The 26,012-nt window shown below is 40.5% G+C and overlaps 1 protein-coding gene across 2 annotated transcripts; it reads left to right on the top strand.

The window, feature by feature from the left end:
• The first annotated feature begins 1,210 nt into the window (after positions 1-1,210).
• On the top strand, positions 1,211-25,055 carry anln (anillin, actin binding protein). 2 transcript variants are annotated; one of them, XM_080044862.1, is made up of 23 exons: positions 1,211-1,350; positions 3,815-3,965; positions 4,588-5,019; positions 5,416-5,744; positions 6,229-6,574; positions 8,913-9,115; positions 9,201-9,308; positions 9,425-9,536; positions 10,742-11,040; positions 11,144-11,289; positions 11,380-11,524; positions 12,773-12,908; positions 13,477-13,659; positions 13,878-14,004; positions 14,165-14,213; positions 15,435-15,488; positions 16,797-16,829; positions 16,942-16,960; positions 17,443-17,555; positions 20,605-20,694; positions 20,794-20,901; positions 23,012-23,184; positions 23,567-25,055. In XM_080044862.1, exons 1-23 carry the CDS (start codon positions 1,333-1,335, stop codon positions 23,679-23,681), a joined length of 3,489 nt encoding a protein of 1,162 aa, XP_079900988.1. In that variant the 5' UTR covers positions 1,211-1,332; the 3' UTR covers positions 23,682-25,055. The 2 variants fall into 2 exon arrangements, with proteins under 2 accessions (XP_079900988.1, XP_079900989.1); XM_080044863.1 differs by having other exon boundaries at positions 10,745-11,040.
• The last annotated feature ends 957 nt before the right edge of the window (positions 25,056-26,012 follow it).

Consider the following 26,012-nt stretch of genomic DNA (forward strand, 5'->3'; position numbering starts at 1 on the left):
GGTAGGGCATCCCCCTCCGGCCCAGGCCCTGCAGCAGTTATCTGTGTGTCTTCCCCTCTATGCCCCATTTCACCTCTGTCTCTCAAACGGTCTAATGAAGCAAAAATGACAAAATAATATCTTAAAAAAAAAAAATCTGCACAAACAGGTAGGCTACGTTTAGCATATGTTGCAGATCCCATTGCAGTTGAGAAATAAATAGTTTCACAGACAAAACTCTTTACATGTCTCATCAAGCCTCTTTGTGGAGGATGGCAGCTTTAGGCCAGCTTTAGGCCATGTCTAATAATAGGCTAAATCCCACTTAAACAATGTGTAGCCTAGCAGCTTAAGAATATGCTTTAGTGTTTTACTTGAGTGTTAAGTATTTTGGTGATGCTGTATTCCTTCAACTAACCAAAGTAGGCTATCTTATCCATAAATCATACAGGCCTATTAGTAGTAGGCCTAGTACTGTATATGTTTGTGTGTGGAAGTCCGGGTTATATGTATTTTGTACTTTTATCTTTATTTTTTCTATTGTTGTTGTTGTTATTTTACCTTCATGTTGGCCTACTGAATGCACTATGTACAGCACTTTGGTCAGTGAAAACTGTTATAAATGTGCTTTTATAAATACATTTTACTAACTTACTTAGCCTACTAGTAGGCCTACAACCTGTGAAAGTATAGACATATAACTCATGTAATTTCATTAGGCCTATATCTTATTGGTAAATAGGCTTATGTTAACAATGTTTGATCATAGACCTGATATGAACATCAGTTAATCCGAATTAGAAATGACCTAAATAAAAAGCCATAGTAGGTCTAGCCTTGGCCTATGTCGCTTAGGCTTACATAATAAAACGAGTTGTCTGTGCAATACATCAACTGAAAATTAATCAGTTTGCGCTAGGTCAGCGTACGTTTCAACCGTTTTTTTTTTTTTGAGCATTTGAAAACAGATGACTGATTGATGCAAAATGTGGTGGCGCACATGATTTGATGTGTGGTCGGTCGGTCCTTGGCTTGTTGTGTCTTGTTGGAGACGGAGAGTGACAGTTTTTATTTTTCCATACACCCAGGATGTTATTGGCTGAGCAAATGTAAAACCTGCCTCGTTGATTCCTATTGGTTGTCAGGCTCTTCCTTTCAGCTGTTGGAGTCTGCGCAGTAGGTGCGGCGCTGAAATTCAAATTTGAACGGTAGTTGTTTTGTGCACAGAAGAGAGAAGCCAAGCTGAAAGACGGGCAGCCGAGATCCGCTCAGCTCCTACGTCCTATTTTTCCACAAGACGTTTGAAATACCAAGTCGTCGAAATATTGCTCGTGTAGGGATAAACTGTCAAAAATGGATCCATTTACTGAGGTGAGTAGGCGATTTAACTTACCTAGCTAACGTCATATATGTAACGTAAGCCAACTTGAAGGTTCAGTTGAAATACAGGCGTTGACGTTACCTTTTAATGCTAAGCTACCTCACGTAACATTTTCTATTTGTACAATGTTATTAGACACATGGTAGCCACGCCAGGAATCGTGTTTACTCCTATTGTAGCCTACTTCAACGCAAGCTAACGATACCGGTCGGAAATGTGTGCTTATACATTGAAACAAAGTCAGTGGATATGTCACGTGTTTCTTTGTCTTGTGAGTCCTAAGCAATCACAAATATGCAGTAAAATAAAAATAAATTACACCTAGCTAGTTACTTAATTCTCTGACGACCATATGTAGTTTTCTACATGTTTGACAGGTTGTAAGTAATATATATCAAGACTGCAGTGCTGACTGACCACCGCTGGTACCACCCTTGTACTACGGCCTTTTATGCATCCGTGTATATTATCATTTCACTCGTCCTAAAACGTTGTTCAAATGTAACTTTTTTGTCTCCATATAAGGTAATGGTATGTGTCAGCACTGGAAATGATCCAACGCTTGCCTTTTTTGATTTGCTTTATTTGACTTGGTGTACTCATGCCGCCGTTGACAGCTACAACTATACATTATTTATACCCCGATATCGGAGCCAGTATAAGCGTACATTTTGAAATCTCCAATCCAGGAATAACGGACAGGCAGTGCAGTGGCCAGAGTGGCTCATTCCTGAGGAATGCTGCTAGATGTGACTTGAGGTTTTCCACTCTGCCTGGAGAAACGAGTGCAGCTGTAGGAATGCGTTGGCGTTTGAACAGTCAATGTGCAGCACAGTAAATCAGATTGTGTGACTGTGAGGCCAAGGGAAGGGAGTGTCATGTAGAGAAAAGAGGAAGGAAAGAGGGCAAACAAAGAGCTTTTTATCTCTGGTGAAGAAGGTCTGTTTTTACCTAACTTATGCTGTTATGTCCTGTGTCAAAGTAACCCATAGAAACTCTGTGGCTATGCCTGTTGAAAGAGTTATGGCAGGCCTATTTGTATTGGACTGACTTACATTGTTGCATTTATAATGTCCATCACTCCATCCCCACCATTTTTTAAATGACATGTCCTGTAGGTTTCAGCTGCTATAGTTTTGATGTTGCAGATAAAAAATATATTTTCCTTTTTTGATGACTTTACTAAGTCAACAAAGTAAACCACATCCTGAATTAGGCAGAAGGTATTTTTTGGTTGTTGGCATCTGAAATAATTTCACCAAAAACAACGACCTTTGTGGAAACTTGTGTCCCCCATCTTTCAAAGCAAACATTTTCATCAAGGGTTTGTAAGCTTTTTACAACTTCTGTATGTTTGGGCACTAGGGGTGTGAACGTTTACAAAAATGTCTAACCGTGTACACGACAGATTTTTTTTCGTGTACACGGTTAACCGTGACGTCATTGTCCTCGTGCGCCCGCCGTCTTGAAGGCGCGCGCATACACACACACACACACACACACACACACATACGCGTTTGTTCGCCTGTAAACACACAGTTGACATGAACTACGCTCGTTTACACACCTCTTATAATAGGTCCATGGCACACACACACACAAGTTCGCCTGTCATGTGCGCCGTCATTATCGCCCTTCATTAATTTCCTGATTAATATAGCCTCTCGCACAAATTTCTACATGTCCACGTTCATGCAGGTTGAACAGGTGTTATAAAGTTCGGGCTACTTACGCGCATAGTTCACGTCAACCGGGTAACTTTAATATTTAGGTTATCTTTCATCACTCGTCCGTGGCTGTGAGTCGAGCCCCAGCACGGCGACTCCCCGTGTGTGTGTGCGCCGATACACACACTCACACAGACACACTCGCCGAGGGACAGACCGATTAGGCAGACTAGCTTTTATCATCCCCAATTAGTTTATTAGTGATGTAAAATCAATAAATGCGTGTCTCCAGAACATTTTTAAAAACTTTGAAAAAGGGAAAATTTAAAATCTGAAAAAAAAAAAAAAAAAAAACGGTTTTCGTTTATTGATTTTTCCTAAACGGTTATGATTTACTAAACGGTTACACGTGTACACGTGCACACCCCTATTGGGCACCGCAGCATAGTGACTCCCCTCAGTAAACCTGTCTGTGCTTTGACACAGAATCTGAGACCTCTTAATAACTCCATTTCAGTGGCTACTGGCTTCAAGAACTTTCAACCAGTCTGGGTCTTTCTCAAATATGGAAAAATATGCTGTACCCCACCTTCTCTAACAACTGGACAAACACAAACATTGTGTCAACATGTTAAACCATAAATTAATTAGTCATTTTTAAGGCAGTGTGGTGCTGTTGTAACTTAACATTGAACATGTGATGACTCTATTCTGTCCATCTTTGTTATGTGTAAAACAAGCTGTTTTGATTCTAAAATCAAACCATGTTTTTTTTTTATCACACCAGAAACTGTTGGAGCGGACCCGGGCTCGCAGGGAAAACCTGCAGAAGAAAATGGCGGAGAGACCCAATGCAGCAAACAGACAGATGGTCAAGAGGCCTCGGGAGCCGCTGGCTGACACCAACAGTGTGCTCAGTGAGTCAGTCATTGATAAAGGTATGATGACATGTGTTGGATTGCTCTCTGCATGGACTTCTCCTGCCAGTTGATCCACTAATGCCCCTATTTCACCAATGCAGTTTGGAACCGGTACCCAGTTCTTTGCTTTTCCACCACGAAAGAAGCGGTTCTCTGTCAGAAGAGACTTTTTTTGGTCTGGAACTGGGAACCACTTATGAGATTATCATGGCAAACCAGGCCAACTAAAACATTTTGACGGCCATATTTAAAAACACAGCAGCTCCGAGACGTAATCATAAGATAATTGCCTTCTGTATTGATCACTCCGAGCAGCACAAATACACTGGCTAAGCTGTGTTTAGTTAACAACCAGAAAAACCCTCGTAAAAATATGATTTATCCCTCGCTGTAGTTGGTGTTGTGCTTAAAGCTAGCGTTAGCTGGGAGAGCAACAGCGTGTAAAGACATACCGTGACATAATGGCTTGTCTCTGTAGCCCGTGGAAAAGCAAACTGTTTCTTCAAAGCTTCGCAGGTTGAACCAACGCACTAGCTCCAGCCCAGAACTAAAACCTGGTTGGGCGTTGGTGGAACATGGGTATGAATAGTAGCTGTGCTCTTTTACTCTTTGTTCATATTTCCCCATCACTTCCTCCCAGTTCCACAGGTGTCCTCCAAGCCGTCTCCCTCTAAGCGCAGTCGCTCAGGGGAAAACGTCCAGCCTTTAGCCGGAGAGGAGAACCAGGAGCCAATGAGCACAGCAGCTATCACTCCTGTCATCCACACAGACAAGAAACCCCCCGTGGGCCCCGCTAGCATCCGCTCTGCTTCCTCTCTGGAGAAGACTGCTGCTCGGCCCGCTGTCCAAGCCCAGTCAGGGCAGCTGAAACCTGCACAGCCAGAGCCTGAACAAAAGGCTGTTGTCCCTGGTCCTGAGCCTCCCAGCAGCAGAGAACCAGAGAAGCTGCCTGCCACTCCGGCCCCGCAGAGGAACAAGGAGGAGCTGGTGGAAGAGCCAGCTCTGTCTGCTACTGGCATGAGGTCTCGTCTCCAGAGGCTAGCACAGCAAAGACAGTATTGGGATGGCACTGGTAAACATATTTTAAGTGCTATTGAAATAACATCTTAAGTATAAATCACTATTTCAAGACACAACGCATGATCAAGGTGTAAACATAAGGGAAGCTTCATACCAAATGACTAAACAAAGTTAAGAGTCTGTGATAACTGACGGATGAAGTGGAAGACAGGCCTCTATTGAGAACACTGGTCTTAAACCTTTGGGTCAGTTATGTATCTATGATTTTATTAATCAAAACCAATCTAGATGTATTTGGCTAGTCTGTCATCAGTTGACATATACATCACTGTTATGATACCTAACTACTTAAGTCAGGTGTCGAAGAAATAACCAATCAGAATGATTTGAAATGTCTGACTGTGACGTAGTTTGTCCCTACCTGATTCAAACATTCCTCCCCTTTCAGAAGCTTGTGATGAGGCTCCAGATTGCGCTCCCATGTTGAAGGTTCAAGCTGAGGTCCTCCCTGCAGTAGTCCCCACCACATCTTCAGGAGCCGCAGTGGGGAGGAGAGGCAGACTGGCCAACCTCGCCGCCACCATTGGATCCTGGGAAGACGACCTAAGCCATGCTAATATTCCCAAAGAGAACCCAATGGAGACCCCTGCTGCAGCTGTCTCCAAAGTGTTTGCAGTCAGAGATGCTGCTCTGACAGCTGGCACTAAACCAAGTGCTACGGGCCATGTGGTGGCTGCTTCATCTGCATCCAACAAAATTACATTCAGCTCTAAACAGGTGGGTTTACCTGGGATTGTCTTCAGTTATTTATATCTGACTGATATTATATCGTATACATATTATACAATCAAAACCTAAAAATTGACTTATATCCACTGATGCTACATTGCTCAAATCTATACACATTGCTAGTGAGGGATTGCTATATGAAAATGATAGATGTGTATTCAGCTCTCACACTTCCAGATACATGAATGACTTTGAAGTAATTACATTCAGGGCTGCAATGATGAATAGATTGACACAAAATGAACGGGGAGGTATTTTGATAATCAACTAATTTAGTATTTTGTCAGTTAAAATGTGGGGATTTACCAGTTGTGTCCAACAAAACATGATAATTGATATATATATCAATAATGAAATGATCTTCAGATGTGTGGTCCTAATGACACCACGGATAACAACATGGAGAAACAAGGCAGCTTGTTTACTTTTCTTTTTATATACTGTATGACTTATAAATGTATTTTTTTTGCAGGATGTGTGTTCTCCAGTGAAAGCAGGCCGAGTGGTTCTCCCCAGCCCTCAGAAGGTTGATGTTCCTGCAGCCAGGCCAGGACTGAAGTCGATCACCACCCCTACCAAGAGTCTCAACCCTGAGCCTCTGCTCCCCTCTAGTCCCCTAAAGAGCTCCATCCAGGGAGCAGTCCTTCCATCCAGTCCCCAGAGGGCTTTGACATCAGTGCCTCAGAGTCCTGTGAAGAACCAGGCTGTCTCCAGAGGTCTCAACCCCACTGCCAGCCCCCACAAGCCAGAGCTCCGTGCCAAACCCACGGTCACTGGCGCCTCTGGCCCCCAGGAGAAGGCCATTGCTGGAGGACCAGGTTAGTCATGTTGCAGTTCATTTTGAAATTGTATAACAATTTGATCCACAGTGATGATTCAATTCTTCAATGTCTGTCTGTCTTTATGCCTATCTTCTTTTGTAGAAATGGCAACTGATGTGCTTTATCAGGTTACTGGTGTACTTTGAAAAATACATTAGGTTGTATTGTATAATATACAGGTCCTTCTCAAAAAATTTGCATATTGTGATAAAGTTGATTATTTTCCATAATGTAATGATAATAATTGAACTTTCATATATTTTAGATTCATTGCACACCAACTGAAATATTTCAGGTCTTTTGTTGTTTTAATACTGATGATTTTGGCATACAGCTCATGAAAACCCCAAATTCCTATCTCAAAAAATTAGCATATCATGAAAAGGTACTCTAAACGAGCTCTTAACCTAATCATCTGAATCAACTAATTAACTCTAAACACCTGCAAAAGATTCCTGAGGCTTTTAAAAACTCCCAGCCTGGTTCATTACTCAAAACCGCAATCATGGGTAAAGGCTGTTACATACTCCGCGAGAAGAAAGAACAAAGTTCTCGGTGACAGAGCTGCGAGAAGTTCTTTCTGGTCTGACATTACATACTTCACGAGAACTCAACTGCCGAACTCCTCACCGCGGCGCATTGTTACCATGGTAATTGACTCAGTAGCGCCAGCTGATTTCACTTCGCTTTCCTCATTGACTTCAGACTGACCAATCACACAATAGTTCTCGGACAAGCTGCGAGAAGAAAGTTCGGCCCGGGTGATGTGTCGAGAACAAGCTGCGAGAACAGCTAAACAAGAGCTGAGAGAAGAAAATGACGTCATTTTCTTCTCGCAGCTCTGTCACCGAGAACTTTGTTCTTTCTTCTCGCGGAGTATGTAACAGCCTTTAGACTGCCGACCTGACTGCTGTCCAGAAGGCCATCATTGACACCCTCAAGCAAAAGGGTAAGACACAGAAAGAAATTTCTGAGCGAATAGGCTGTTCCCAGAGTGCTGTATCAAGGCACCTCTGTGGGAAGGAAAAAGTGTGGCAGAAAACGCTGCACAACCAGAAGAGGTGACCGGGCCCTGAGGAGGATTGAGGAGAAGGGCCGATTCCAGACCTTGGGGGACCTGCTGAAGCAGTGGACTGAGTCTGGAGTAGAAACATCCAGAGCCACCGTGCACAGGCGTGTGCAGGAAATGGGCTACAGGTGCCGCATTCCCCAGGTCAAGCCACTTTTGAACCAGAAACAGCGGCAGAAGCGCCTGACCTGGGCTACAGAGAAGCAGCACTGGACTGTTGCTCAGTGGTCCAAAGTACTTTTTTCGGATGAAAGCAAATTTTGCATGTCATTCGGAAATCAAGGTGCTAGAGTCTGGAGGAAGACTGGGGAGAAGGAAATGCCAAAATGCCTGAAGTCCAGTGTCAAGTACCCACAGTCGGTGATGGTCTGGGGTGCCATGTCAGCTGCTGGTGTTGGTCCACTGTGTTTTATCAAAGGCAGGGTCAATGCAGCTAGCTATCAGGAGATTTTGGAGCACTTCATGCTTCCATCTGCTGAAAAGCTTTATGGAGATGAAGATTTAATTTTTCAAGACCTGGCACCTGCTCACAGTGCCAAAACCACTGGTAAATGGTTTACTGACCATGGTATTACTGTGCTCAATTGGCCTGCCAACTCTCCTGACCTGAACCCCATAGAGAATCTGTGGGATATTGTGAAGAGGAAGTTGAGAGACACCAGACCCAACACTGTGGATGAGCTTAAGGCCGCTATCGAAGCATCCTGGGCCTCCATAACACCTCAGCAGTGCCACAGGCTGATTGCCTCCATGCCACGCCGCATTGAAGCAGTCATTTCTGCGAAAGGATTCCCGACCAAGTATTGAGTGCATAACTGAACATAATTATTTGAAGGTTGACTTTTTTTGTATTAAAAACACTTTTCTTTTATTGGTCGGATGAAATATGCTAATTTTTTGAGATAGGGATTTTTGGTTTTTCTTTACTTTTTTGCCAAAATCATCAAAATTAAAACAATAAAAGGCTTGAACTACTTCAGTTGTGTGTAATGAATCTAAAATATATGAAAGTCTAATGTTTATCAGTACATTACAGAAAATATTGAACTTTATCACAATATGCTAATTTTTTGAGAAGGACCTGTAAGTTATAATACTCTGTTATATGTATTTTTTGGCCACATATTAACATTTATCCGCAATTTTTATATTTATATCCAACTGTATGTTTCTTACAAGTGATATTGCAATTAGGTTTGTTTGATGATGCAGCTATTTATTCGACATAAGTGGAAAGAATATTTTATACCTTTTTGATTTATGTAGGTGTGAAATCTTTCCTGGAGCGCTTTGGAGAGAAGTGCCAAGAACGTAGCAACCAGGGCTCACCAGCAGGGGGAGCCACCCATACCAAGACTCCCACTGTCACTCCATCAGTCACACCAAACACCAGGCTGGTACAGGAGAGGCTCAGAGCTGCACACGCTGCAAACACAGCTACTGCTGATCTCACCCAAAGACAGAAACTGGTGGGAGAAATACAGTAATGTTATCTTCTTTTTGTGCAGCCATTTGGTTTGATATTAGATTTTTAACAATCTTCCTTTATTCCAGGAGCGAGAGTCTGAGCTGGCTCAGATTCGCAATCGATTCCAGAAGGGAAACAATATGTGGAAAAATAAAGATGAAGCGGCAGAAAGCAATAAAAGCAAAGACATCAAGGTTGGTCAACACACACACACACACACAAATGACCAAATGTTTAACATCTCACAAAATAAATCATAATTTTTTTTTTTAGCATTTGAGAAATTGTCATTCATAAATGTGCTTTTTAGGAAGCGCTTCACAAGCCTGTGGAGTCTGAGGTTGCCCCATGTGAGACACAGGATGGACCTACTGCACCCCCTACTGAGAGCACAGAGACACCCACAAAGTGCACTCCTCCAGGTAGTCAATAATATCATGTTTGTGTTTGAATGACCAATTTCCAGCATTAGCAGTTGTTGTGACGTTCATTAGGTTATGTTCTGTTGAACATATTTCCCTTGCCTCAATGTTTATTCCTTACTGAAACATGTTTTTTGCATAACAGGTTTGAAATTGGAGGGCAACAATTGCCAGATTTAAGACTTTATGATAATAAAGCATGAAATGTCAATACAGTTATTTTAATTTCAGTGCAACTGTATGCTATGAATACATATTTTCTCTATGTAGACTCTAATTCAGGGGTCCCCAAACTTTTTTCACTGAGGGCCACATACAGAAAAATCTACGAAGGGCCGGGCCACTTTGCAAAAATAACACATTTATCAGGACATGTAGCTGCTCTGATGTTTAGTTTCATAGTGTCTTCGTAAATTTTAATCCTTCTTCACGGCAACACTTTCCTTGCACATTAAACAGACACATTTCCCCTCTTGTTTATATGCCAATGATACACCCAGTGTTTTCTGCCTTTGCGTCCAATGTCCAGCAGGGTGAAAATAGTATCCAGCCGAGGTCCCGACCCTCCTAGGGGGATCCGGGGGTATGCCCCCCCGGGAGATTTTTTAAAGTTTTTAAAGCGAAATGCATGAATCTGGTGCACTTTGAGAGGGAAATTTAAGAGGCTAAATCTGAAGAATTTTGTATGAAAAAAAAATGGAGACACTGTCAGATGAATTAGAAGCTGTTGGAGAAAGACGCATAGATTTTCCATAATAATATTAATTTAAAATAAAATATTATGCAGGGTCCTCTGGGATGGGCTTGTTGCTCATTTTCTTTTATGGGACATATTTCTCTGTAATATAATGAGTGCATTTAAATTATTTAAAAATTAAAAGCGCCATATTACATTATATTTTTAAAATGTGCCACGGGCCAATCAATCAGTGTTTGACACCCCTGCACTAGTGGGTTAACTAAGAAATGCAAAAAATAAAAAAATAAAATAAATAAAAATTCAAAGGGCCATATTACATTATCTTTTTTAAATCGGCCGCGGGCCAATAAAAAGTGGCCGTAGTTTGGGGACCCCTGCTCTAATTGGTTGGAATATTTTTCAGCATGTAGGTGTTTAAGTTGACGAGGACAAAAAAATAATAAAACAATTTTGATATTTGGTTGAATTTCCCAAAATGTTGTATACGTTCTATTCTGTGAATTAGCAGGTCAGTGGTCGGCTGTGTCTCCTCCGGCCTCAACATCCAGTCCTATGAGGGCGGTCACTGAGACATCAACTACTGATGAAGAAGAAGAGGACCTAGTGACAGAAAAAGAGATGAATGTGGACCAGTCCATCAACTCTGCAGTGATCACCGACATCTTTGATGGAATCCTGGAGCAGAGTGAAGACCAGAGTGATGAGGAGGAGGAAGATCCTCTGAACATCTCCTCCATGTCTCTGCTCACTCCACTAGCAGAGACTGTGGCTGCTGTGGTCCAGAGTCCAGACAGAAGAATGATGGTATGCACCAACATGCTGAAATGTCTTTTATACTATTCACATGGAAGAGTTTTACTGTCTGACCTTTTCTGAGTCAAAACATGTTCTTCATTTCTTTGTGCAGACATCAACTCCAGCCAGCTCATTCCTGGTGAAGAGCAACACCCCAGACCATGGATCCAAACCTAGCAAGTTCCAAAGAACTAACATGACCCGCTTCTCCACAGACAGCCTTGAACCTTCAGATGAAGGCCCCAGGATGCCATACAGGTAAATATATGTAGAACACATAGTTTAAAAGTTGTCCGTCCTCTCCTTAATGTTTCTTTATATCTAACATCTTTTGTTGTGTGTGTTTAGCATTGATGCATATAGATCCATCAGGGTGAAGGAGACTGAGAGACCCAACCTGAAACAGGTGATAGTGAGAAAAGAGGACGTGTCCCTCAGAGGAGCAGAGGAACCCAGAGGAGCCACTGCCTTCAGTGTCAAACAGAAGATCAAGGTTTGGAATAAAGACTTTCAACTATTATTCAAGAATTCAATCTGGATTACAGTATTATGCATGTAGAGCTTTCACTTGAACTCTATCATATGCATGACTTGATTCCTGTTGTGGCAGAATGAGAAAGCTTTAGGCAAGGCAAGTTTATTTCTATAGCACAATTCAGAAGATTAAAAGTGCTTTACAGGGGCGGAAAATACATCAAGATTAGACATTAGAAGTTGCATTAAATGCATAAAATCCGGTTAGAATCCGGCCCATGGTCGGTTCTCTGCATGTCATTCCCCTTCTCGGCCCCATTTCATATCTGTCTCTCTACACTATAAATAAAGCATTAAAATGCCAAAAAAAATAATCTTACGAATTAAAAAAAATATACAACTAAAACAAGCGGATTAAAAATACAGGTTAAAAGGTAAACGGCAAGATTTTCATTTCAAGGGGCTGAGATTTGCAGCAGACCTCAGACTTTCTGGTGAATTTCTTCCAGATATGTGATACATTAAAACTGCAAGCTACTACTCCATGTTAAGTCCTAACTCTGGGGACTGCAAGTAGACCTTCCCTAGACAACATGAGAGCTCTGGATGCTTCATAACCTATCAGATGATCAGAAATGTATCCATTCAGTGCTTTATAAACCAACTTCATTTAAAAAAAAAAAAAATCTTTGACAGGAAGCCAGTATAACAACCTCAGAACTGGGGTGATGCGATCCACTTTTTTTGGTCCTAATAAGGATTCTGGCAGCAGCGTTTTCTGAATGGGCTGAAGCTGTGTGATTTTACTATCACTCAGTGCGGTTACATGGGACAACTAGATTGGATTAAGGCATATCAAACTTGCCACTCGAACGGACCTCGTCACTTGTCTGACTATACATCCAAATATTCGATAAATGTGCGGAGCATGGCTGACTCTGCTATGCTAGGTGGCGCTGTAGCCCTTTCAACAAGTGGTTATAGAGCCACGTCCGGTTCCTTCCCGGCAACAAGACCACTATTTATTACGTCGTGAACGGATATGAGATATCCGATCCCTGTATGCATGCAGGTAGAATGCCGACTATGAACGAGTTATCTAGGTGTTCTTATCCGACTTTGCTTGTCGTTTAATGTGTGATTTGTGTGCGAAGTAGATCGGATAAAGGTGTTTACATGCATTTTACAAGTCCTTTTGAAGTCTTATTTGTTTATTTACCCGATTATGAGTCTGCATGTGAAGGCCCTGACTGTTTCTTTTGCTTAGGTTCTGACCAATGACCTGAGCCTGCAGCAGACAGTCATCCACCAGGCCAGTCAGGCTCTCAACTGCTGCACAGACGAAGAGCACGGGAAAGGCTCCGAGGTGGAGGCAGAGGCAGAGAGGCTACTGCTGGTGGCAAGTGAGTTCATCCAGACAATGCTCCACGTATATGCTAAACACACTCACATGGGATTTAACAGGGTTATTTAGATTGATTTGTAACACTTATAAAGCAGAAATAGCTTGTTTCTTTATTTCAATTAAAGAAAAGTTTTTTTTTTTACCAAGAAAATTATTTTGATTTTCCATAGAACTAAAACTGACATTAAGAGACCCTACAATTGTTGGAAATATTTATTGCAACAATTACTACATAGCAGTAGCTCAATGTAGGCCATGTAAATAATAGTCTATATCCAACAGCCCCGGAAAAAATTAAGAGACCAGTTTGGATTTCTTAAATCTTTATCTCTACATAACTTATTCAAAATGCTCTAGATGACAATGTTTTTATTGTGAATTTGGTAGAAATGTTGTCAGTAGTTTTTATTATAATTTCAAAATGTTCACTTTACTCAAACCTATAGATAGTAAAACGAGAGACACTGAACATTTGGAGTGGTCTCTTTTATTTTTTCCGGAGCTGTATATTGCAAAGCCTGGCGGTAGTATCCAAGCTTGACTTTGTTGGCGTTTGCCTTCCTTAGCGGAGAGGAGGGAGGCGTTGAAGACAGAGCTGGAGCGTCTTAAAGGGGACCCATCAGGCCAGAGGAAGGCCCATGGAGCCCCTGATACCCCCAGCACGTCTGCTTCTAAAGGCTCCATCACCCTGCAGGAGGTCCGCCTGCCTCTCAAAGCAGACTTTGCGTGCTCCACTGCAAACAAGCCAGGTCAGTTCTCACTCATGCTCAATATCTCACATGTCTGTGGCCTTTTGTAAACGGACTGCTACGTGATGGGAAAACACAATAACGAAAACTACAACCTCTAGTAGTCTTAGTGGGTTTGAGACCATTTGTATAGATTTTGTCCCGGGAATAAAAATTCTAAACTGTTTTTATTGAACCAATGGTTTTAATGATATAATTCTGTCTTTTTACTATTTCAGAGTCGACCAAACATTCCTTCTTCATCATGCTTCGTGCTGGAGTAGAGCACACCGTGGCCACACCGTTAGCCAGCACACACCGCGGCCTCAGCGGGGACACCCTCGCTTTCCCTACCAAGTTCACCATGTAAATCACACACTACTACTCCTATAGAAGAATGCATATCCTGTCATTCAATTATAATGACTGAATATAATGTCATTGTTGTAGATATTGTTTATCTTGTAGTTGCAATTGAATTGAATATGATACGTCTATATTAAAACCCCTCTCTCTTCTCTTTCAGATCTGATGTGTCCAGTAACTTTGAAGTTGATATTGAGGTCTATGGCCTGGTGAGTGTCTTACGTCATGCTTTACAGATGCCAAAAGAACGATTCCCTGTACACTTATGCATTACATTTACGTTGAAGGCTTATTTTAGGATTTTCATTCTCACATTTGGACCTCATGATATTAGTAGGGGTGGGAATCTCTTGGCACCTTTCGATTCAAAATCGATTCTCAATGCATCACGATGCATTTTTTTTTTTACGTACATACCTATGTGTGATTTTCAAAAATATATTTATATACACATCTGAGTTTGCTACTCAGTGTGCTAATCACTTCCTACTTTTGTGATGATCATTAAAGACAATCAACAGATGAATTGCCTTCTCTAATATTGTATTATAGAAAAAACTTTTCTTGTCACAAATATGACTTTCTATGACCAGTGCAATAATCAATGCAGCTTTCAACACAATATGGAAGTATGTAAAAACTAAACCGATTCAGTTTAATTTTCTTTCTACTCTTGTGAATCATGTTTCTATAGGATTTCTATTCTATTATTTTCTATGTCATTTCAACACATTGTGCAAAAGTATGGCTTGGAATTCAGCTCTCATACAAAAACGTAAACGGACACAAAGCCAGTGCAGGTCATATGGGTTTGCTGCTCTCTGCCCTTTTGTCGCCACTTTTAACAACTCGCACTTGTTTGGTGTGTATGCGCAGTGGCGCAGGAAATACTAATATTAAATACTACTATTTTTTTTTATTTTCTTTTTTTTATAAATCGATTAACTTTTATGAATCGATTCGGAATCGTTCGAGAGAGAATCGCGATTAATCGGAAAATCGATTATTTTTCCCACCCCTAGATATTAGAAGTGTCTTTTTGCAAGACATTTTGTACAATTTAAGATAGAGAAATGTTCAAGTTTAGTTCTACCGTTTTAATGTTGGTACTGATGAAACATCTTTCAGACAGCATATACTGACATTACCCAGATTCACATTTTATCCTTGATAATATCCTCAAATTTCCATTTTCTTTATATGCACTTTGCCTCAGATGATAATTAAAACACGGTCGTCAAAATCGTCAATTACTTAATTCCCCAAGGGGGATAAAATCACAGAAACATTTTAGAATTCCATATGCCAGCTGTGAAAGTTTGGTCATCGTCCAATCAATTCGAAGTTAAAAAAAAAATAAAAAATTAAGGATCGTATTTGTATTACCAATTTTCATTCTAACCCTGTGCTTTAACTGCTGCCATCTCCAGGTGCAGAAGCGTGATGTCTGCATTGACAAGAAGAAGAAACTAAACAAGTCCAAGGTAAAGTCACTATGTCTCTTTTTAAAACACTGTCAATCATTGATGGAACAGGCTTTCTTTACTTGATCAAATGTGCACGTGTGTCCCAGAGAATATGGAGGTTCATGACGCCCATGATTTGTGTATGTCGGTATGAGCATTTTCTGTATCAAATTTCCTCACGTGTCGGTGGGTGTGCACTGTGTAAAGACAAGTTTTTTTCTACACAGCTTTGGGTGGTCGTTTCATTTAGAAGAGCAACACACACACACTAGGGCTGGGCGATATGGACCAAATCTTATATCACGATATAGGTCATTTTATATCACGATATGGATATATATCACGATATAGTATTTTTCCTTTAAATTCAATGTATTACAATAACCGTACTGAACTTTAATCACATTAGATTATTTTCATCTTTTGTTTGGAATTTAAATTTCCATACAATAGAAAAACTGGTGCAAAATACCACACCAGTCTGGCTTTAGTCAGTCAGTGCAAAATAAAAATGACAGCATCAACCAAAGAGCCTACATTTTCCAATTGATAGTAGCCTATATCAAAATAATGAAAGACTTGAATTTTCCTGCAGTATTTGCTCATCTTCATTTAAAAAAGCTGTCAAAATTAACTAATGAGCAAATGTCTGGTAATACTTTAACTCCAGCTTCAACACAAATAATATTTTCAAGTTTGACATGTTTTAAAGTTACATAAAACCAGCCTTGCTGGCTGTCTCCAACAATAACAGCACGGGGGTGAAGCCCCGAGTAGGCTAAAGATGTCATTATTAGCCAGCTAGCTCACGAGAGCTAACCCATGTAGTTTGCGGCTTAAAACAAGCCAACTCTGCGTCACGGCAACAGCACGCTGAAGCAGCAAGCAAGTTTCCTTTGCCCGATGACATTTTTGACCGTTAATACCAGCTGCTCTGCCACCGTGACACGGAGTTGGTTTGTTAACTGTAGTGATGGCGCACCGGAGCTAGACAGCTAGAGCAACAGATGAGGTTTATTCTGTTACGGGTAGAGAAGCTGTATTGCAGCCCAGAACTCTGCTGCAGAGCCCCCGTGTTGCGCGGCGGTGTAACTGTAGGGACTAGGAGGGACAGCTGCCTCCCGCTCCATCTATGCTCTCGCCACATGAACTTCTTTTCTCTGCAGTATAAACGGTATGGCCAAATCTCTCCCGGTAGACACTTTCATATCGTCCACGATATGATATCGTCATATCGCCCAGCCCTAACACACACACACACACACTATCATTTCACTTGACTTTAAAGCAAAATTACATTGATCTGAATTCTATTTATCATTCCAGGCGATCACTCCCAAGAGATTCCTTGCCATCACTGTAAGTACTTCAGACAACCCTCCCACCAACCACAAGTTTAATATCCAAATTCAAACTTCTCATCTGCCTGAATTGTTTTTTTAATTCGTTTTTTTCATCTTTTGTCTTTCAGAAAAGTAGCCACACACCAGGTATGTCCAAATGTAAAAATCAGCCTAAATGCAATCAAAATGTGTACTGTTGAGCCCAATGTAAAAGAGGGACATGGTCAAAGTAGGCCATGAGAGTGTTTTGAGTGTTACTCTATAGTGAAGGTTGGAGACTTCTAAGAGAAAGATTCTTAATTTTTATTCCTAGTATGGAACAAGCTCCAAAAGGTCTTAATCCTACTTGTTTTGGGCGCCCTCAAGGTGTTTGAAACTTCACATGCAGGCTTTTCTGTTATAAATCCTTTGTCTCTATCTATACCATAGCCGCGGGAACTTATTCTCAGCCTGCACTTGACTCGCAACTCGCTACATTAATTAAAAATAAAAATAGTAATGCCTATACCAGTGCAGCTTGACTACACCAATGCACTAGTGTTACATGCAGCGGTGATGGTTATCTTGTGTGCCCCTTAAAGCTTTCACATCTAGAAATGATTGTGAATACTCTTTCTTTCTGTTTGTAGTCATGGCCAGTCCGGGGGGTCCTAACGCTGTTCGCACCAGTAACTTTGTCCTGGTTGGATCACACAAGCTCAACTTGTCTTCTATTGGGAAAAACAAGTTTCCTTTGGAAAAGGTATGGAAGACACTAATGCCATCTTTTCATTTCTCCTTGTGTCTTTTTTTCCACACTCCCACTTGAGTTTTCTTCTTTATTCTGCATTTGAAATGTGGCTGGCCTGTCAGCAATGTCCTTGCTGTACAACGCCAACAAATGGCTCATTTGGAACACATTCATGTATTTGTGTAGAGGCTTTACAGAGACAGTAACCCTGTTAGTTCTCATGGCACAGTATGCTCTGCCTGTGCACTCATTCACCTGCCCTACTATCTTTCTTTTAGATCAAATATGAAGGAAGGGAAAGAGAACTACTCAGTGGCATGTTTCATACCAAGGTTACTACTTGTCCCATTGCATGATTCTTCTTTTCTGTTTCTGTGGGAATGAGGGTGAACACACTATATAGCATGGACTACTCTGAAGTGCATTGGGATACTAACCATCAGATCAGTTTCTCTCATCAAAGGTGCAGGGTGTAAAGGGAATTGGCATTTTCCAGAGCAGACTTTGGTAGAAATGGATAATACAGTGTTTCCCCCAGGATTTTTTTCAGCAGCGGTGGCGTGGTCCCCTAACCTCGTAGGGGGGTGGTCCGTGCACCCCCGGCCAATTTTTTTTTGTACCCTTTACATTTGAATGCATGGATCTAGTACACTTTGAGAAGAGAATATGCACTTATTACTATTTAGATGGATGGGATTATTGGTGTTGTAACTTTGCCTTTTGTGTCTTTATTTACAGATTGACATTTTTTTATAGAAATGAATATTTAAACACAAAACGCCACAACGCAGAAAATGATTTGCACAATTTATTTACAGTTTTTGCCTAATGCCTAAACCAGACCTGCAAACTCATAAGAGGTGAAAAAGGTGACAAACACCCGACCCCTCTAGACGACTCGGTAAATCAGGAGGGGGGGGGGGGGGGGCGTTCCTTCATTTGATTTTTTGGGGACATGGAACTAGACAGAGATGTTAGAACTATTTTCTTAAGGGGGGGGGGGGGGGTGCTGTAAATGGGAAGAGGTTCAGCAATGTCCAACACAGAAGTAGGCCTACTGGTTATTATGAGCAATTGATAAGCAGGACCTAAGACTTTAATTTAAAATAATGTGATTAAAATGACAAAGTATCCTTATACAAAGGCCTATAGATACAAATAAAACAAAACATTTCATGCAATTCCAAGGGTGTAGGTTGTGATTGAACCTTGGTTTGGGACACATTTTAATTTTTGGGTCTTGGGGGTGCCCCCCCAGAAACTTGAGCATTCAACACTTCATTTCCTGCATTCTGGTGAATTTGTATGCACCAGATGTATGTAAAGTAGGGTAATTGACAACATTTAGGTTCCTGGTGACAAAAATAGAATACAATACAATGCAGTAATATCATGTATTCTGTATTGCTTTCAAATATGTATTCTCCTGTATTGTTCAAATATTTGATTTAAACTGTAAAAAAAACAAGTAATTATTGATGTCTATCATTGAGAATGTAGTGGCTGGTGGTATTTTACTTGCCTGCAATCTTCAAAAATGTTTAAATAATAAACTAAAGTCCTTTAAACTAGTGACTAAGTGTGCAGTGGAGAGATAAATCTATGCAGACAGATATAGAGGGAGGAAGAGATTGCGTATATTTAGCTTTTTGATTTGTGAGAGTGATCATCGCTGACTTTAGACTGAGTCAGGCTGTCTGCTCCGTGAGGCTCGAGCCCTTCAGCTGAGCAAACAGCTGTCCAACACGAAAAACCAAACTGAAACTAAACTATCCTGTCCTGCCTGGATTGGTGGAGCATTCAAATATAAATGAATACATATTGTACTAAACTCTAACACAAGTAATGAATTGTGGAATTTGCATCAGTAGCCTACAGTAGTCCACTTCGCTCAGCCAGTAACTGTTTCGTTAGTGACTGTTCCGCGATCTGTTTGATTATTATATTATATTGATTATAGCCCGAATACACAGAGCCATGTCGGCAAACTGACAGCGCGACTAAAGGGACTGTACAGTGAGCTGCTCCTGGTTTCAGCCAAGTAAGTTACATTCACCTCCGACGCATGGACAGCGTTTACGTGAGGCATTGCCCCGTTTCTAAAAGGAGCTACGGCCCGCCGCTGCTGTGTGAACGTGGGGGAAACACTGTAATATCATAAGTATGTTTTTGATTAGTGTGTAATCACTTGATAGATATTTTTTATTTTTTATTTTTTTTAAATAACCTTAGGAGGACCATTTTATATCTACATAGAGCGGGTGCGCCGCTACTTTACACAGCCATGTTTCTACAATAGCAAAGAACTGACATACTGTGGTGGCAGATATTGAATGTTGGAATGCTTATTTAATGTAATAGGAAACATTGTATTTATCTTGTATTACTCCTGTATGTCTAAGGTTAAATTCCTCAAATGTGTATTAAAGAGTACTCAGACTGTACCTCCCCAACCCTCCCCCCTCCCTTGGATACCCCCCCCCCCCCCCCTACAACAGTCTGAGTACTCTTCAATACACATTTGAGGAATTTAACCTTAGACATACAGGAGTAATACAAGATAAATACAATGTTTCCTATTACATTAAATAAGCATTCCAACATTCAATATCTGCCACCACAAATACTTAACGGCCTAACTTGTTATGTGGCCGTCCTGGGGAAATGCACCTGTTTGAAGACCATGAAGTATAGAATAAGTAACTCAATAAATCTTCACCTCATCATCAATTGATATTGTGGAAAGTCATGAGCCAGTGGTGGATGATGCCATCTTTAGTAACTAGCTTCTTGTCCTTGAAGGCCACCAAAGCTTCTGTAAATTCTCCCAAAGGCAGGGGTTAGCAAAGGACATCTAGAACTTTCACCTCTAGATGACTCCAAATTACAAGTCATTACACACTGCACCTTTTTTAAGGAATGTCAAGTGCTTTTTAAACAACTGTTAACCATCTTTAAGAAACTTGCATTGTGACTTTGTATGTGTTTAACCATGTCTTGTAACAAAATTGTGACCATGATACCTGAGCCTATCATGACGTGTGTGTACTCTGGATTGAAGGTTCCATTCCTGTGCCCTCTGGAGGGCCACATCTACCTCAAGATGCAGTGTGAAGTGGGTTCATCAAAGGTGGAGGAGAAGGGCTTCCTGGTGAGTGCCAGCACATCAAATCATCACCACAGATTCATCTCACTACTTCCCCCCCCATACAAATACATTGTCCCTTTTATATCCCCCTCTGTCCCTCAGACCATGTTTGAAGATGTCAGCGGCTTTGGATCGTGGCACAGGAGGTGGTGTGTCTTATCCGGATACCAGATCTCCTACTGGACTTACCCTGACGATGAGAAACGCAAGGTAACTGAGCGCTGATACACCAACACGTTCATTCAAGACCTTTATTTTTGTTATGCAGTTTCCAGATCACTACTACATGCTGAAAAAAAGTCATCAGCCCCCAGAACACTCATTTTAAGGAAATAGTTGATTATTTTTTGATTTTTTTTCTTCCAAGTTGTGACCCTTTTTTTTCAACTACTGTACTTTTCGGACTATAAGCCGCGACTTTTCCCCCATTTTTCGACCCTGTTATTACACAGCACAGTATATGTTCTGTAGCTACTAGGGATGGGCGTTAGTAATCGACTCCTTGTTTCAAATTAACTCGATTGGTGGATGAGGAAAATCGTTTTTTTTCCTATAGCCCCTATTTTAAAATGTTATATACGTGTACAAAACGGCACAAAACGGAAAAAATAGTTTAACAAAATTAAATATTTTGATGCAAGTGCAATAAACTGAGCGTTGTGTCAAACAGCAACCGCAAATAACTGCCACCTCCGTGCCACCGCACCGCAGCGCAGCCTGTGTTCTCCACAGCACCGCGGAGCTGAACACGGTCTCTCCTTTCTCTAGAACATGTTCAGGAATATAACTGTCCAATTATTTCAAAGCAGATGATAAAGTTACGTTTATAAAAAGGGGAGATGACACCTGTTACTCTCAGTTAGTAATGAGTAGACTCCAGGTGAGCATGCAAGGTGCTCTCCGCTTGGAAAGAAAAGTAAAGAAGAAGCCAGGCTTACGTACTTCAGGCACATTCGCTCCGAGCCAACAACAGTTAAGAAGCCTTCAATAGGGAATATGGGGATAAGATTCAAAAACCGACCGGTGTAACGTTCCGTTAATGAGGAATTAGTTGCGGTAATTATTCACACGGAGTGAGCATTACGCGGTTGGATATACAACTAGGCTACTAAGTCTACTGCTTTGGTGAGTTATTTATATGTATTTAAATTGTAGGACAATCATTATATATTATTTGCTGCCCTTCTTATTTTAAATGGTGACTTAGGCTATTTTTTTGTTACAACTACAGCCCATGCTTTTTTTCTCTTTTTTTCTCCCCACTGCAGACCAACTCGATCGGTTTAAATTGTGGCCCGTCTATTTAATTACTTTCAGTGAGGAAAATATGTTTTACTTGTGGAACTTGTGGAAAAAAAATCCTTAATATCATATGGCAACTGTGACTGTTTGACAATAAGCATTGAGCGCTTTATTGCGGTGAACCGTTGTTCTGCAGACAGATGCGTTGCGTTCTAAAAATAGAAAAAAGTTTAACGAGGAATCGATTGATCCTCAAAGAATGCAAGCGATCAATCGAGTAGCGAAAACACTACTCGTGCCCATCCCTAGTAGCTACTATTGCACTAAATGGTACACTTGAATACGTTATGCAAATATGCAACTTGTTTATTGAAATGTTAATAAATGGGAGCTTCCTCAAGCAGCCATCTCTTTCCCGACAATCCCCTCTGTGCACAAACTCTTACATATGGTAATTAAACATTATAACACCTGCGGCTTATAGTCCAGTGCGGCTTATAGTGCGGAAAATACGGTACCTTTGTACTGTCGGATCATAGTGATTTAAAGACAATAACCAGGTGCTAGTGTTTATTGCTGCTTGGTCTTACACATAGCATACAGCACATCACATGTTTCTGTGTGGTCCAGCTTTGGTCTCTTACACTCACTTTATGGAGGTAAAACACATGTTCAAGGGTGACAATGTCTAGGACAAGACTTGCCTTGCAAACGTTTGTAGACTGTAGCCTTTTACTGATATCATTAGGCTTGAATCAGAGTTCCTGGTTCCTTTAATCAGCTCAATCTTGCATCAGTATAGTGTGTGTGTGTGTGTGTGTGTGTGTGTGTGTGTGTGTGTGTGTGTGTGTGTGTGTGTGTGTGTGTGTGTGTGTGTGTGTGTGTGTGTGTGTGTGTGTGTGTGTGTGTGTGTGTGTGTGTGTGTGTGTGTGTGTGTGTGTGTGTGTGTAAGGATGTGCCAAGCCATGCATGGAAAAATACAGTAGAAAGTGACGGATAATCCTGAAAATGTGACTCCCAATGTCCCTGTCAAATGTGTGTTGACCCCGTTTCTTTTTTTACTGTCTACTTTTGCCAGAATCCTATGGGTCGCATCAACCTGGCCAACTGCACCAGTCAGAAAGTGGAACCAGCCAACAGAGAGTTCTGTGCCAGACCCCACACCTTTGAGCTCATCACAGTGCGACCACAGAGAGAGGACGACAAAGAGACACTAGTCAGTCAGTGCCAGAATACCATGTGTGTCACCAAGTGAGTAACTAGCATTTCTATGTATACATGTAAAAACATCCAAATATCCTAACAACCCCTGAGTTCCAAATCGCATACTTTTTCTTTTTACTACACTACATACTAAATTACAGAAGCGTTTTAGGGACAGAAAATCAGATAAGGAAGTTTTTTGTTTTCATTATGTCAAGAATAAAGAAGAATACTCCAAAATGCTATTGGAATTAGTGGGCTATTTATCTTTTTTCAGCATACTACGATTGACGTCCATGTATTGGGACATCCTGAATCTTTTTCTGGCATACTAAATAAATACTATGGAAGTATGGGGATTGGAACACAGGTCCCTATATGTGAACAGTTACTCTTGCATTGCTGAACACCCATTTGTTTTTGCGTGCAGGAACTGGCTGTGTGCAGACACTAAGGACGAGAGGAATCTGTGGATGAAGAAACTGAACCAGATTCTGGTGGATCTGCGTATGTGGCAACCAGACGCCTGTTACAGGCCACTGTAACTACTGCACTCTGTCACAAGCAGCCCTGCTATCTTAAGACTGTCAATATTAGTCACGCGTGCAATACACTCTGAGAATTGTAAAATATTTTTTTTAAGTGTGGATGTTTTACGGGAGATAAGTAAGCACACACATACGGTAAGTTATAGAGGAGAGTAAATAAAGCCATACATTTGAAACATTTCAGTATAGTATTTTGTGTAGGAGTTGGGGTTTGGCACTATATTTTAAACATTTCTGGACTGGTTTGATACCCTTAATGTTTTCATGTGTTTGAGTTACTGCATTTTTATCTCAATGCCAACATTTAGTGTGCTTGTCACATAATGCATGGCTTTACAATGTTTGGTTTCAAAGCTGATATAAAAAAAAAGGTGTTTAAACTTACATATGAATAATAATTTGAAGCAGTTTTATCACATTGTATCCTGCATGACGGCACAACAATACTGCTACCATGGGTTAAGTTTATTTCTTTTTATACATATATATATATATATATATTTAGCTTTTATAAGTTGTGGCAGGATATTCACATGTTTTTACTTTATTGTCACACAGATTTGATACCAATTCTCCAGCTTTTATTCTGTGTGTAATGATCGTTCAATGTTTCTGAAATTGTTTCAGTTTGGAAGCTGACGTTTTGGGTAACTGGGTGTAAGGTCTGTTATATATTCTATACTATATTGAACTTTGAGATTTAAAAGAAAAGAAATCGGACCCTCTCATATTGGCCATCTTTTTATGTTAATACATGAAATACATTATTTGTAAGTGACCCATTTTTTATATTGAAGACTTATGACCAACCAATGTACAAATCAGAATGTTTTACAGTGTTAAAAATAAATGTGTCAGTGCTCTCAGGACAGGCTTAATCAGCGATACTGTAAATAAGCTGTACTGCATATCATTTGGCATACATGCTGACACAGACACGTCTGTTTTCAGATATTGGCCAGACTATTTATCGGACAGCCTTGAGGCATATTGAGCTTTTCCTTGTATGTAACAATGGCCAAGTTGTGTTGAGCAAGTCTAAATTCTTCATTGATTTGTAGTTGCTTGTTGAGCAGTGTTATCTGAAATATGTGGCGTCACTACACATGTAGCTTTATGAGCCCATGTAACGAACATTACAGTGACTCTGCAGGTGTTGGTATTTCAGATTGACAGATTTTTTTATTAAAAGTTAAAAGGCCTAACATTTTCATGTTTACAATCAATACATACCCACAAAATGACACTATATAATTTTTCTGTATACCCTTTTATCATGAAAAATATGAGTGAGCAGGGAATATGTTAATGGTTTCAACAGATACGTCACTTTGTTAGGTATTTGTGGATCAATAAATGCCTGCTTTGACCAACATGAACCAAGTTAATAATGCTTAAGTCATTTCATGTTTTATTTAAATAGTTGTATTACATTTCTACCGTTGTTTGGAAAATATGGAATGCCATATTTAGCTTCTGTATTTCCAGATCATGCCAGTGCCCTATGACACCTTACATTATGTTGTTATCCAATTGTTTTCTCTCCAAATACAGTCCCCTCCAAAAGTATTGGAACAGTGAGGCCAATTCCTTTATTTCTGCTGTAGACTGGAAACATTTGGGTTTGACACCAAAAGATGGATATGAGACAAGAGATCAACATTTCAGCTTTTATTTCCAAGTGTTTACATCTGGATCTGATACACAAAATGAGAAGATAGCATTATTTGTAAAGGAACACCACATTTTTCGGTGAGTAGAAGTATTGGAACACATTTGTATGTGACTTACCACCAGGAAACTAAGGGATATTCTGGTGACGTCCAACTCTGATTCTAACACATCAGTAATTCATTGTATTATATGCTGTAAGCTCGTTTCAGTTGAGTGAAATCTTAATGCTTACAGCATACAATGAATTACTGTCTGACATGTTAGGAATCAGAGTTGGACGTCACCAGAATATCCCTTAGTTTCCTTATATTGTGCATGGTAATGAAAACAATCCCCAGACCAAATGTCAAAAGGTTTATTTATTCCACCAACACAATGGCAGGTGCTGACTGTTGCAGGTTTTCATGAGGGGGAGGGGGTGTGGGTGACTATGGCAACCTATATAATAACATGGCCAGATGGCCTCTATATAGACTAAATGAGATCAGAGTTCTCAATAATTATTCTCAGGCCATGTGCACATACTGTACATACCTTCAAGATACATTTTAAAAAATCGTTAAAAAAACTAAACAAAAAAGATGATATTAAATCTCCAGAGGCCTGTATCTCAAAGTCACATGTGTATGCAATTGCCTTAAATGTGTACATCAA

This window comes from Ammodytes marinus (assembly GCF_949987685.1).
Source record: "Ammodytes marinus genome assembly, chromosome: 17".
Lineage (NCBI taxonomy): Eukaryota > Metazoa > Chordata > Actinopteri > Uranoscopiformes > Ammodytidae > Ammodytes > Ammodytes marinus.

Bases quoted from the DNA above. Each gene is read 5' to 3' on its own strand.
- anln (XM_080044862.1), top strand. The intron at 5,745-6,228 runs GTGGGTTTACCT...TTTTTTTTGCAG, and splicing joins TTACATTCAGCTCTAAACAG to GATGTGTGTTCTCCAGTGAA. The intron at 9,116-9,200 runs GTGGGAGAAATA...CCTTTATTCCAG, and splicing joins TCACCCAAAGACAGAAACTG to GAGCGAGAGTCTGAGCTGGC.